The sequence below is a fragment of the Rhinichthys klamathensis genome, unplaced genomic scaffold, assembly GCF_029890125.1.
Source record: "Rhinichthys klamathensis goyatoka isolate OS25496 unplaced genomic scaffold, OSU_Roscu_1.1 h1tg000201l_1, whole genome shotgun sequence".
Taxonomy (NCBI): Eukaryota; Metazoa; Chordata; class Actinopteri; order Cypriniformes; family Leuciscidae; genus Rhinichthys; species Rhinichthys klamathensis.
In genome coordinates, this window is record NW_026606727.1 from 612,501 (window position 1) to 625,870 (window position 13,370).

Genomic DNA, 13,370 nt, shown 5'->3' on the forward strand with positions numbered 1-13,370 from the left:
TTAATATCATTCCATGCTGCCCTCTCAGCTGGCTTTGTGCGCATCTGTGGCTAAATTCTTTGGGTCTATACCAAATCCTGTTACTATAAATGATAACCACACAATTAAAATGGCCCTTGGAGGGATCTATGAAAGAATCAAACCCTCGTTGCTTTCTCGCCAAAACCCATATTTAGCATAAATCAAGCAGACATTTTGAGTCTTAGGTACACTGACAGCCTGACGTTTTTTCAGCCCTGCTGTTTTTTCATAGACTGCCATGGATGTCTCTGTGAAATTCAAATCTTCTCAGCTTAATTTAGAGGCACACAGTCAGTTTGCTTAGATAGGAAGAAATCTCTATTGAACGCTATAGTAAAGAAGGGTTTAGCAAGCAACACTTCCACTTCTCTCAAATTGCATAAAGGGCATCCCATCTCATTTGCAATTCAAAATTCTGTTTTGGAACACTTGGTAAAGCAGAAATGATGGACTTGTAGGATTAAATGTTTGCATTTGCCAGTCGTTGTCAGCTGGGATGCCTCAATTTAAAATTAAATCCTAACAGCATGATTGTTGGGAACAACACCCTCTTAAACATTAATGTTACAAGGCTTTACTTGCTTGTCCTAGTTAGAATTTAATGACTTTGCCAGTTGGAGTTTTTAACATAAGTAACATTGTGAATATTGTGATGATGTTTATTTTTTTTTTTTTATCACCAGCAAATATCACTGCAGATAATTAATATTTTGGATATTCAATTTATTGCCCAGCTCTATTTTGAACCTAAACTGATTATTTGCCACACTGTAAGGCAGAGATGTGTCATCCCGTCCAGATTCAGCATGGCAAAAGAACATGAATCAGCTTTGATGCTCTGGGGATCTGCCTCTGACTCGCACAGAGAGTCTTCTGAGAGGAATGTTCAGGATAAAGGATTCTCAGAGGGTATTACAGGAAGACAACATCCTCAGCTCTGTGAATGCGCAGTGGGAGGAGTTTTAGGGAGCAGCATTACATGGTTCGGTTTCACATGCGTTTCCAAAATTGTTGCTTCATTAAAGAAGTCATACCATAATTGAAATCATTTTTATTTTTCCCGAGATCTACTAATGATGTTTCTTTCATTTAATAATAGTATTATTGTACACAACCATTATTGTACACTTACTTCTGGACTTGAAGGTTTGCTGTGGGGTCAAATATAGTTGGTTCAAAGCCTGCATTACACTGACAGAATCACAAAACCATCCTTGCTGAAATGTGTCACATCAATTGTTACATCACAGCCAGTCTCGCTCAGCCAGACTTACGGCTAACGGCAAAAAGTCTGGTCCTCATTGTCGCTGGTTCTGGCCTTGTTGAACCACCCATTTGGGCCGCCTGATCCGACGTTAAGCAACCAGATATTTTACTGTCTGTTGTGTTCATATTTTATGAGTTAGGTCATCATGTCATTATGTCTATAGCTAACAGTTTAAGTAGTAGTGTAGTGTAGTCAGGAGGTACTTTAGGACAAAGGGAGTGACCAAATGAAAGGTATTTCCATTTCATAGACATTTACCCTGCATGCCGAGAGTGTTTCCTGTTAGATTTGCAACACCTGTTTCTGAGGATTGTGTTGTGTACAGTGAGGGTCATATTGGAAAGCTTGCATTTCTAGGAGTTACTGTTCTGAAGGTCTAGTTGTTGTTTTTCTGTAACTGAGCAATGTTTAACTTTGGATGTATTCTTTTTTTACAGGTTGAATGTAATTTTCAGCAGATTTGATGAAGTCCAAAGATCCGGGAACATGATCCCCTCATCAGGTTCAGGTAGGAGCTTTATATTTGGAAATTCCAAGAATTCAAATGTCCAAAAAGGCTTTGAAACATCATAGCGGGGATGTTTACCCTGGCTGTTTTCCAAAACCTCGTTCTACTCCTTACATCATCCTAACTGAAATGGAACCTCATAAGTGACTGATTTGTAAACCTCCAATATACTTCACACCAGTTCATTCTTCGATTTAGCTTGATGTCATTTCTAACAAAATCAGGCCAAAACGAAGTTCATTTTGTGTTTGTTTCGGGAGTTCGAAACAGCTTGCCAAAGCAAAATTTACGAAAAAGTTCGTTCTGACAGGTAAACGCTTTCGAACTACTATTGGTCCGTGGCGATTACTTAAAGCTGCCGTCGGCAACATTTTTTTGATCATATTCAGTGAAATCGACACTATAATCTGAGAGAACAACATAAATAAAGTGGTTTTAGAAAAAACCCCGAGCTTCTAACTCCACCTGGAGCGTGTTATTTGTTTTGCAAAAATCCACAGCTCCCGGTTCATCATGTCCAATCAGCGCAGGGGGGTGTGAGATCTGACTGTCAATCACAGATCGGGCACACGCCACCCCTCGCGCACGTTACAATCACATGCACACGCCTGAAGTTCGCGGAAGTTCGCGCAGTAACGAAGAGTGATGGCGGAAAATCAAGTAAGCTCAGTTAGAGTATAAATGACGTTAGCAAATGCAATCTATCGGTACATTAGCCAGGACAGTATACCTCCAAATACTCCATGGTGTTGATGGATGCTGATGAGACGGGCGCGTTCCAGGGCTCTCAAGTTTTGAAGACAGGTAAGAGTGACACCCAGCCGACGGGGGGTTGGATACATTTTTGTCATTGGTTGTTGCGTTAAATCTTACCCAGATACAATAGTGCTATTTTCTGATTGGCTATTGTGTAGCTCGACGAACAACACCAGAGGAAACGCGCTTGATTCATGCCGGTTCCACAGTGAGAGCGGCGCGGCCAGAGTTTTGGGCGCTGCGGCATATTAAATATATTACAAATAGTTTTTCAGCGTGAGAAATACAATGTGTGGCGGGAGAGCGTGACAAAAGACCGAAATGAGTGACTGTCACGCTCAATGCGTGACACTTGAGAGCCCTGGCGTTCACTGAAAATCTGGTGCACAACGCACTGACCAGAGCTGGCACTGACGAGCATGAACTGGGTGGGAGGGTATCCGTTGATAGTGGGGGAGGGGCATGAGAGTTGTAAACATTCAAAATTTTCCTAAATCCACTCAATCTGCCAGACTTGCCGACTGGAGCTTTAATAGGTAGGTGTGCTCTGAGGCTCCGCCTTCCTTTACATAAAAATCTTCTTTGGTTAATTTCTTCTGTTCAGTGCCTCAAGGTCGTAAGTCTGCGTGTGAAAACATGAACACACTGGAGAGCCAATTTGAATTATTTTTAGCTTTTAATCCACTCATGAACCATAGAAACCCTGCTGTATATTCAGGGTTTTTCCTGAGTCAGAAATGGTCTTCTTCGGTGGTGGCGGATGGGCACGGTCATCACACACACAGTATTCTGACTAACTTTAGCACATCTGATTGGCCATTGCATTCACACGCTCAACAGTTAGGTCTGTAATTAGCTACATTGCTTAACGCTGTCTGCAATAGAAACCTATTGATGGAACCTTTGATGGAAAATAGATATATAATAGTTTACAGAGCGCTTACACAAACACTCAAGGGAGTGTTTTAAAGCGTTTTAAAGCAGCCGGCTATCCACGAGTACTGATACTGCAGAATGGCAGGTATTGTTACATTAAATTATCAAAGATTAATTTTGGACTTGGAGCCCGCCGAAATATTTTCAAAGCATCACAACAGAAAACTAATACAGTATGGTCAATGTAATATCCACACAAGCTATATGAAATATATTGAACTATTTTTTCGGAAATAATATAAGTACTGTTTAATAGAGGTCGACCGATAGTGGAGTTTACCGATAACTAGTTTGGACCGACTTGCCGATAACTGATTAATCAACCGATCATTTTTAAAGTGGATAAAAAACAAACAACACTAAGTCAAACAGTGCTGAACTTTATTACAAAACCATGAAAATGTGCTAAATGAAATAAATATTTAAATAAGAATATATAAATTATAGATGTAAATAAAAGACATGCATTCAAACTGAAACAAAAAGTAACAGTAAGATGTATTAGTAAATGTTGAAATTAACACACAATGCTTCAATACGGCTGCAAAACAATACTTCTACAGCAGTTATTAACCTTAGTTAATGTTAAAAATAGAATCTTATTTGTAAAGTGTTACCATTCCATATAAATCCAAACTCATGCTTAAAGATGGCCATCTTTAAATATCTATGCAAAGGCCAGAGCACTGAAATTAGATAAATGTATATTGTATGTATAGTCTCTCACTTTATTTGCTTCTATTTTAGGATATTGTTTTGCAATATTTTAGAATGATTATCTAATCAAAATAACAAAATATGTATTGCAGTGATGATAAAAAAAAGAACTGAAATCAGATGTGTTTCTGATTCTTTAATGTTTTTGACGGCTGCATGAACAATTTGCTTTCTCACGTCACTAGCTTTAAATATGCTTTAGAATTAAACCTAAAAAAAGATAAAGAGCAATACTCTTCTTGATGTATGCTGCATTTTATTTAAGAAAATCGCTTTGTGTTAGTCATTCAGATTCAAAGGGATTCGTTTTAATCCCTTTCTGAATTCTGTTTTATTTAATGAAATAATGTCACACTGATTTTGAAATTGAAAAGCTTTGATGTGATGGGTTCACACGGCTCCATATAAAGCAATTTTTCATGAACCTTGTTTATAACGTGAGTGTTTTACAAATGATGACTCGTGGTACAAGTGTTCTTTTGGAAAACACTGATCTAGATGCGCTGTGAAGAGAAGCCTTAATCAAAGGAGTGCACGTAAAGCAGGTTTGTGTCTGGTTACCAAAAGGTTTATTGGAGGTATTTTGGTGTATGTTTTTCATTTTTACTGCTTCGCATTGGTGTAAAATGTTTTTTTTATCTTTTTTATTTGGCGACTATAAGTTTACTAAACGCCTATCTTCAGGTTAGTCTCCTGACTTTAGCATTGACCTAGTATATTACAGCAACTGTAATTTAAACTTTTTTTAACGTAAATGCCATTAGAGTTGGTAAGTTTGAATGATCTACATGAGTTCATACTCAGTTCATCATCACTTAAAACTGTCCATTTCAATCAATTCTTAATTTATAGTCATTGGGGCATTGGTATTGACTTGAATTTAGATTTTTATTTATTTAATAATATTATTTATATAATAATTATTTGAAAATTAAAATAATAAACAAAAAATGGCATATTTAACACTGTATTTTCTTCTTGTAGATGCAGCACTTAAAAACTCTTTAAAGAAAGTGCAGCCTCTGCACAAATATTTGTAGCATTATATAATAGGAAATGTCTTTCATTTGCACTGCTAATATTTTGAGTAAATCTGTTGTGTGAGGGCCAGAGAATCCGGAGTGACTTTCCTGTGCCGAGAGTTTAGTTGGTGTAAGGAAGATGTTTCAAGACCAGCGAACATAAACTCAAAGATTGAGGAGCTGTAAAGGACAAGCAAACAGATCCACTGTATGTATATGACATTCAGTCTTTACAGGGGAAATGTTTTCAAAGTCCTTTTATTTAAAAGAGTTGGTGGTTTTTGTCTATGGTGTAGTCATAAGACCACAGCAGCAGGAAGGGAAGGGAGGGAGAGGCGGAGACCAGAGAGCGACTGCTAGAGCTTTGTTGTGTTTGCAGTGTGTGTGAATTGAAGAGACGTTTGCTCTATGACAACCGGAGAAGGTAAGGATTGGAATGGAAATGGCGGCTTTAATGTGAAGGACAAATAAAAGAAATGCTGGGCACTAGCAGCCTTAAACCTCCAGCTGCTGTTCTGCCAAGAGGGTGGCATGTTTATCTGTGTTTTCGTGTTTACAGATGATTATGCTTCTAAAAATATACATATTTCTGAGTTCTGAATATTGTTTTGCGCCTGTTTCCGTTCTACATTTCAAAGCATTTTTTAAATGGAAAGGCAGTGTATCCGTAGATAGATGCTGTCATTTTGGAAGAATAAAACAACTCTTAGATTTTCATGGATTCAGATATGCATAAACTAGACTTGTCTTTTTTCGAACACTAAAGAAGACATCTCACTTCTAAATTAGTTTAATTTGTGTTTTATGCAGTCTGTTACAACTTGTCTCTTTGGTTTTTGTTGCAATGTATTAGCTAAATATAGCTGCATTACTGATGTGGATTTGCTCATTTTGACTACTAGTGTTGACTGCTATTTTATTTGTGCTTTTTTAATATTGTCCTATGCATCAAATGGATTTCTATGGCTGTTGCATCGTGTATCTCTCTTCTTCTTTTTTTTTACGTCTCACAGCAGTGTGTTGCATTTTTACTTAAAACATTAGACTAAAATAATGCCCAAATAGCTGTTTGGTTGTGGTTAACATTTATTTTCCCCCTGCCTTTATGATACTAGCCAAAAAATAAAGCCAATGCTTATTTTTGCCTTTGCAATAACATTTACTGACGATTCATGCACAATAAAAGACCAGGAAGTTGTATAAAAGATTTCGTGTTTACTTTAAATAAAGTGATCAGCAGATTGTTTTAAAGCAGAATCCACTGATAACACTCCATGATCTTATTTTAATACCAACTGACAGCATGTTTCCCTCTGAATACACAGTGATGCAACAGATCGAGGACTTGTGTTCTGTTCAGAACACAATACTTAATTTGTTCATCTTCAACAAAGTGCCCTGCTCCAACCTTTTGTTGTCACCTTAGCAATGCACACATACTGTTCCAACATAGTGCTGTCGGGACCTGTGAGAACGGGTTATGAGTTGCACATGCCTTATTGTAGTAGTGATGTCTAGGATGCCCTGTGTTATACTCCAGGACACACTGCAGGAATTGATGAAAAAGGTATATCTTCTTTAAATACATTATACAGTTGATATTGGGCCCAGAAGCAGAGTTTGAGAGTGAGATTAATGGATCAGGGCGTGCGTGCGTGTGTGTGTGTGTGTGTTCATGTCCTACAGCACTGTTATGTAAACATGTTGCTAGGGTTATGAGCTTTTTGTGCTGACATGCTCAAAGTCACTCTGACATGTTATGCGGTGTCATCGTCTCTGTCCAGTCAGCAGCTAAAGAAAGTTGTCATCTCGCCCAGTGGTGGGTACTGTTGTCACTTGGCACAGTTGCCACTTCAGTGGCCGTGAAAAACAACACAGATTTTTGACAGGTGTTTTCACGCGTCTATAAGCACCCCATATTTGTGTGGTAAACAAATGACAATATTTCAGGATTAAAACGTAGTTTGTCTTCAGTCGTATGTGAAAAATTGATTTAGGAGCTGGGGGAAGCTCTTGTTCAAAGTTGGCAGGTCATGCAGAAAATATTGTATCGTCCTTTCCTTTTCCATCTGAAATGACTAGGGGTGTAACGATACCCTCATGTCACGATTCGATACATATCACGATACTGAACTCACGATACGATATTATTGCGATACTCCAAGACATATGATAAAAGGTTAACAAAAAATGTACTGTTGATTAAAATGCTAACTTTGATATTACATTGTGGGTTTAAATGAATAGGATGGACTTGGTGCTTGTAACCAAAGGACAATGGTGACACCAGAATAAAAATATTCATGATTCTGAAGCTGAAAATACAGAATTATTTTAGACGAATATGCTTGCACTCTGTCACTGACTAGATATATTTAAAATAATGTAGGACTTTTTACTGGTAACATCAGACATTTGGCATTATCAGGACCCACAAATATTCCCCCATTGCATTATTATACATTATAATCAACATTATGTATAGTAGTTTAATGTAGTACTGACACTAAAACTCTGAAAAGTTGAATTTTTTTCTCACACAGTAATTTTTATTTTGGGGAAACTATCCACGATACATATTGTCACTATCCACGATACGTATTGTTGCATTTTTGTATTGCGATATATTGTGGCACGATATATTGTTACACCCCTAGAAATTTCTCATTTCTCAAATTCAAACCTTTGGTGGCGGGGAGATAAAGGCCAGTTTCAAGGGTTTCTCCGATTGAAAGGACGTTGAATTGATTAAATATTACAAGCTTGAAAACACTTAAGCAAGTGTGTGTTTTAGGGACGTTTTGTTCGAACCAATGCTGCTAAGGTTTGACTAGTTCTTTCATATTATTTCATTTGACATGTTGCCACTTTGATCTGCCACACAATCTTCAGGCGGGTATAAAACAGGGAAAAAAAAGTCTGATTAGCCATTTTTACTAAAGGAGACGTTCCTATTCAGTTGAATAAGAGCTCGCTGTTACACTGATTTGCACAGCTGTTTTATGATGCACCGTTTCATTTTCTAGGCCAATTAAGCGAGTTACGGAGCATGTTGAGTCGGTAGCGGCCTGCTTCTGATGCATCTCAAATCAAAGCAAATTGTTATCAATATCATTGAGTGAAATAATAAAATACCTAGCTACTTGAGCTCCAACAAAACCGTTGATATCAGAGTGAAGGATGTCTTTGTGACATTTTTGACTGTGTCAATGGCTATCTGCCCACATGCATTGCTGTGTTATGAAAGATGCCTTTTGTGGACATCCGCTGTCTTCAGATGTTTGATGCACATACACATGTTCTGTTGTCCCTACAACCCACCAATGATATTGGGCTGTATTTTTCATCAGTCAGCAAGCATACCTCTCAGTAGGCATTCCAATGGGTTTAATTAGAGCACACTGCAACTGCCTTCCTCCGCCCACAGTGGCTCTCTCTAAATGACATTTCTCAGCTAAATGCTTAAAAAAAAACAGCAATCTGCTTATTTCCTTTTGCATGCATGTGCATTGGTTTGACACATGTTGCACTCTTAATCATTGATCAAATGGTTAAAATTAAATAATTTATAAAAATCTTTTTTTTTTTTTTGGCTTAGAGAAGAGAAAATCTTGGCACGAGTCTAAAATATCCATCTTTAGGAGAATTATCAGAGGTGGTTTATAAAAGGGGATTTTGTGCCATTGTCAAACAGTGTCTCCTCTGCCATCATGAGCACAAAAACAGAGGCCACCCTGTGAAGAGACCAATCCAAGTCTGCTTAGAACAAAAAATATCAATTGAAAGTTTTCTTCCCTTGCTCTGACTGTCTCGTCTGACTGTCTCGGTTTGTTTTGACTGGTTTGTTTGCACTGTGCTCTGCAGGCTTGTCAGGATTATTACATAATTGTCCCTTTGTGGTTATTTGATTTAATCCTTGCGCACACTCCCAATCACATTGCCATCCAAATATGTGAACACTAGAAATGCTATGGAAAATGCTTTCAAATTAGAGCATGAAATAAACCAAATTGCATAATATATATATGCTAATGTTCTATATAATATTCAACAAAAATATATCAAATATATTACAGTAATATAATATTAAAGTAACTGGGTTCAAACAACATTATGAATGGAAAATAGACTGAATTGTTTTTTTTTATATAATTTATAATACTTTTTTAATTCCGATATGTGCATTAATTATCCAATATTCATTCTTTTAGGATATCATGTATTTTATTGTTGTTTATAGTTTAGTGTGAATAAATGACTTATTAATGATCATGTGTATAAGCTGAACCAATTTATTTATCTGTATGTCATTTAATTGTTAAACCAAATTGCAGGACAGCACTAGTGCTCTGGAAGAATCAGGCAGCAGCATAGATTCATCCTGTAGCTCCTTCCCGTTCAGAAAGATTGGTGTGCCACCCCTTCCTCTCAGACTGTTGGAATGTGTCCATGTCCTCTCATTTGTTTCTTCGGCTTATGTCCTGAGTCGAGTCCCTTGCAGTAGATTAATCTATGAATTTTCTTGTAATTTTCTGAACTATAACCTGCTTTAGACATCACTCAAGAATGGTTGCTGCCATGTTTGAACACTAAAAATGGTCTTTGGCTTGGTCTTGCGGTATGAGGAAAAGCCTTGGTCTTCATTCCACATATTTGCTCTGAAGATGGGGAATTATTATAATCAAAAGATGCAGGTTGGCGTAATGTTATGATAATGAATGTGACAAATTAGTGGTAATTGGTGATGAAATATTGACCCAGGGAGAAAAGGGAGGGAAATGTAAATGTAAGCCATCCCTTGTGTTCTCAGGAAGAGAGTATTTCCTGTGGTGTTCCTTGTGTGCTCTTCCAGATAAGATTAATCAGCTTGTCATATGTGTTACCATCTGATACACTTGTGTATCCTTCTGAATGAGCCCGAAACACATCCAACTAGTTATTCAGACAAACCATAATTCGATTTCAAGAACATACTTTTGAAACTCCCTCGTCATTGGTTGCTGCAGTTTCAGAGCAGATTGATGATGACCTGGCTTCTTGATTAAGAGTACAGCAGTGAACATATTTGATGAAACATTGATCAATGTTTCTTGTGTTCCCTACAGATAAGAACTTTGATGACGAAGACTCTGTGGATGGGGGCAGGTCCTCCTCCTCTACCTCTTCTAAGGGCTTCTCCAGCAGCAGGAGAGGGGGCAGCATGGGCTCGATGAGACGACCCAGTTCTGCCTCTGGATCCAGGGCTACAGGTAAGAAGACCACAGCTACTACTGCACAGCCCAAAGTTACAACTGAGAAGCTGAAGTCAGATCAGAGTAAACACTGTAGACATCCATAAATACTTCACATGAACATGTTGAACAAGGAGAAATCTAATTGTTCTCAGAAAGATTATCTTTTGAAAAGCTTGTAGTTTACCAGGGTGAGAGGAGAAGAGATATTGAGAAATGACTGGAGATTAATAAGGACTCTGTTGGCTGGCCAAAAGGCAACACTGCAGATTTCTATATTATGTAATAGTCTTTGATGTATTAAACTCAGATTTTCATGTGACTTGCATGGTGGTTTTAAATAGAAGGCATATACTGTATGTATTTAAATCCATCATGAAGTCACTTGAAAATCTCAGTTTAAAACATTATATGTATATATATATGTGTGTGTATGTATGTATGTGTGTGCATATGTATATAAAATAAATGCTGTCAACCGATTAAAAAAATTAATCGCACATTTTTCTGTAATTTTTTTCCTAAATTTTAGCCATTAATTATAGTCATTCAACTTTACAGTATAATTGACAGCTATCAATTTTAACATTTAATAGGTTTAAAAAATATATAACTTATAATAAGAAAGTGAAGTGAAGGCCAGGTATGGCAACCCATACTCGGAATTTACCCTCTGCATTTAACCCATCCAAGTAATAAGCCCATATATGTGTGCATTAATTTTACATTACTGATATATATAATGTTGTTTATTTTGAAAGAAATTATAACTTTTATTCAGCTAGGATGCGTAAAATTTATCAAAAGCGATACGTGTAATTATACAAAATATTTGTTTCAAATAAATCTGTTTTTTTCATCAAAATATATCACAGCTTCCAGAATAAGAATGATTTCTGAAGGATCATGTGACACTGAAGACTGGAGAATTGCTGCTGAAAATTTAGCTTTGCCATCACAGGAATAAAATACATATGAAAATATATTAAAATGGTTATTTTAATTTGTAATAAAAAATTTCAGTATTAATATTTTTCCTGTGATTTTAATTTGATTAAATTACAATGTTTTTTTAAATATAATTTTGTGATTGCAATCCCTCAGGGAAGGACAGTGTCAGTGCAGGAGGTGTGGATGAAGAGGATTTTATCAAAGGTTTTGAAGATGTACCTGCAGTGCAGGTAATGTATCTTAAATGGGCAGTATCATGCAATTTATCATGGATTCCTTGAATTTAAATATTCAAAGCAAGACATATATGTTGTATGTTTTCAGATATATTCCAGTAAGGATTTGGAGGACTCTTTGAATAAGATCCGAGAAATTTTGTCAGATGACAAGCAAGACTGGGAGCACCGCATCACTGCTGTAAGTCGCTGATTAGTTTCACCACTTCTTTTGTCCACAATACATGTACTCCAGCTTGAATAACTTGTCTTCGGCGTGGCACTGAATAAACTCTTATATCATGTATTTAGCTGAAGAAAGTGCGGTCACTGGTTCTGGCTGGTGCAACTGAGCATGAGGGTTTCCTTCAACATCTACGTCTTTTAGAAGGTGCCTTCAAGATGTCAGCTAAAGATCTTCGGTCACAAGTGGTTCGAGAGGCCTGTATCACGTTCGGGTATGAAGCCCACTCTTCTCTACCATTTTCTCTTCCAGTCTCTATGTTGTTGTTGTTGTTGTTTTTTAAATATAGCTTTCAAGTGTGATATCCACTACCAATATCGACTTGTTAAGAGTCAGCTAGAAGGTGCCAACTTTAGATGTTCATTGATCAAAGACACACTTCAGCAGCAGGGCAATTTTTCACAAATCAGTCTTAAAGGCACTTAATCTTACTCCGATACATGTTCTATCTCAAATATCATCGGGATACAGCGTTAAAAAGTGCTGTTTTAGGGGTAAATGAAGCTGTTGTGCGGGTCTCTGTGATTGAGCATGACTCAATGTCGGTATTTAATTATTCTGGGTCGTAATGTGTTTCTAATGAAGTGGAACTGAGCTAACTGGAGCGTGCACGACAGCTCTTCTGCTAAAGTGCAGCCACTTGATGGATATCTAAACAAGTTCCATGCCTTAATGTCACACAAATTTGATTCATTTCCATCTAGACCTGAAATTTACGTATCTTATATTTGTGTCTTGTTTATTGGTGGTTTTTGCTGTCTCTCAGGCATCTGTCTTCAGTGTTGGGGAATAAATTCGATCACGGGGCTGAAAGCATTATGCCTACGCTGCTCAACCTGGTGCCCAACAGCGCCAAAGTTATGGCCACATCCGGAATGGCAGCCATCCGCATCATCTTACGAGTGAGTTCTGATGATTTTCTTTTTACTTTTTCACATGTATTTATACATTAAGAGTCCATTCTGGGATTAAATTAAAAGAGTGACACAATAATTCTGTTCCAAAACCTACTGAACTGCCTTGCTGTCTACTGTTTACATAGGCAGCTACCCTCAAAGGCAGCATCCTAACTCATTTTGAACCTCATAAGAACCTCAATTGAATTGGGATGCTCTAAATGGGGAGCAACTTCACACATAGCAAAGTTACAAAACGAATTGCTTGACACTACTCACATTTGGAGACTAGCACTGCACATGTTCCTCACTATATTAGCTTTAATGAGGCTTCAGGCTTTTTGTGATTTACACTACCTTTCAAACTTTTGGGGTCAGTAAGATTTTTTTTAGTTAAATTAAGACTTTTTAGCAAGGACATATTAATTTGATCAAAAGTGACAGTCAGGACATTTATAATAAGTTATGCTTTTTTATAATAATACGTTTTTACAATATTAACTTTTTTTTTTAACTGTATTAAATAAATGCAGCCTTGGTGAAAACTTCTTATAAAAAAAAAACATGTTACGACCCCAAATGTTTGAAGAGTAGTGTATTTGTTCT

General features: G+C 37.1%; 1 protein-coding gene across 1 annotated transcript in view; it reads left to right on the forward strand.

Annotated features, from left to right (window-relative positions):
• clasp1a (cytoplasmic linker associated protein 1a) overlaps positions 1-13,370 on the forward strand; it is an 81,235-nt gene that overhangs the window by 40,217 nt on the left and 27,648 nt on the right. Inside the window, exons 8-13 of the mRNA XM_056263186.1 lie at positions 1,726-1,796; positions 10,333-10,476; positions 11,563-11,639; positions 11,734-11,826; positions 11,937-12,082; positions 12,635-12,770. Coding sequence (XP_056119161.1) covers positions 1,726-1,796; positions 10,333-10,476; positions 11,563-11,639; positions 11,734-11,826; positions 11,937-12,082; positions 12,635-12,770 — 667 coding nt within the window. The remainder of the gene's footprint in view (positions 1-1,725; positions 1,797-10,332; positions 10,477-11,562; positions 11,640-11,733; positions 11,827-11,936; positions 12,083-12,634; positions 12,771-13,370) is intronic.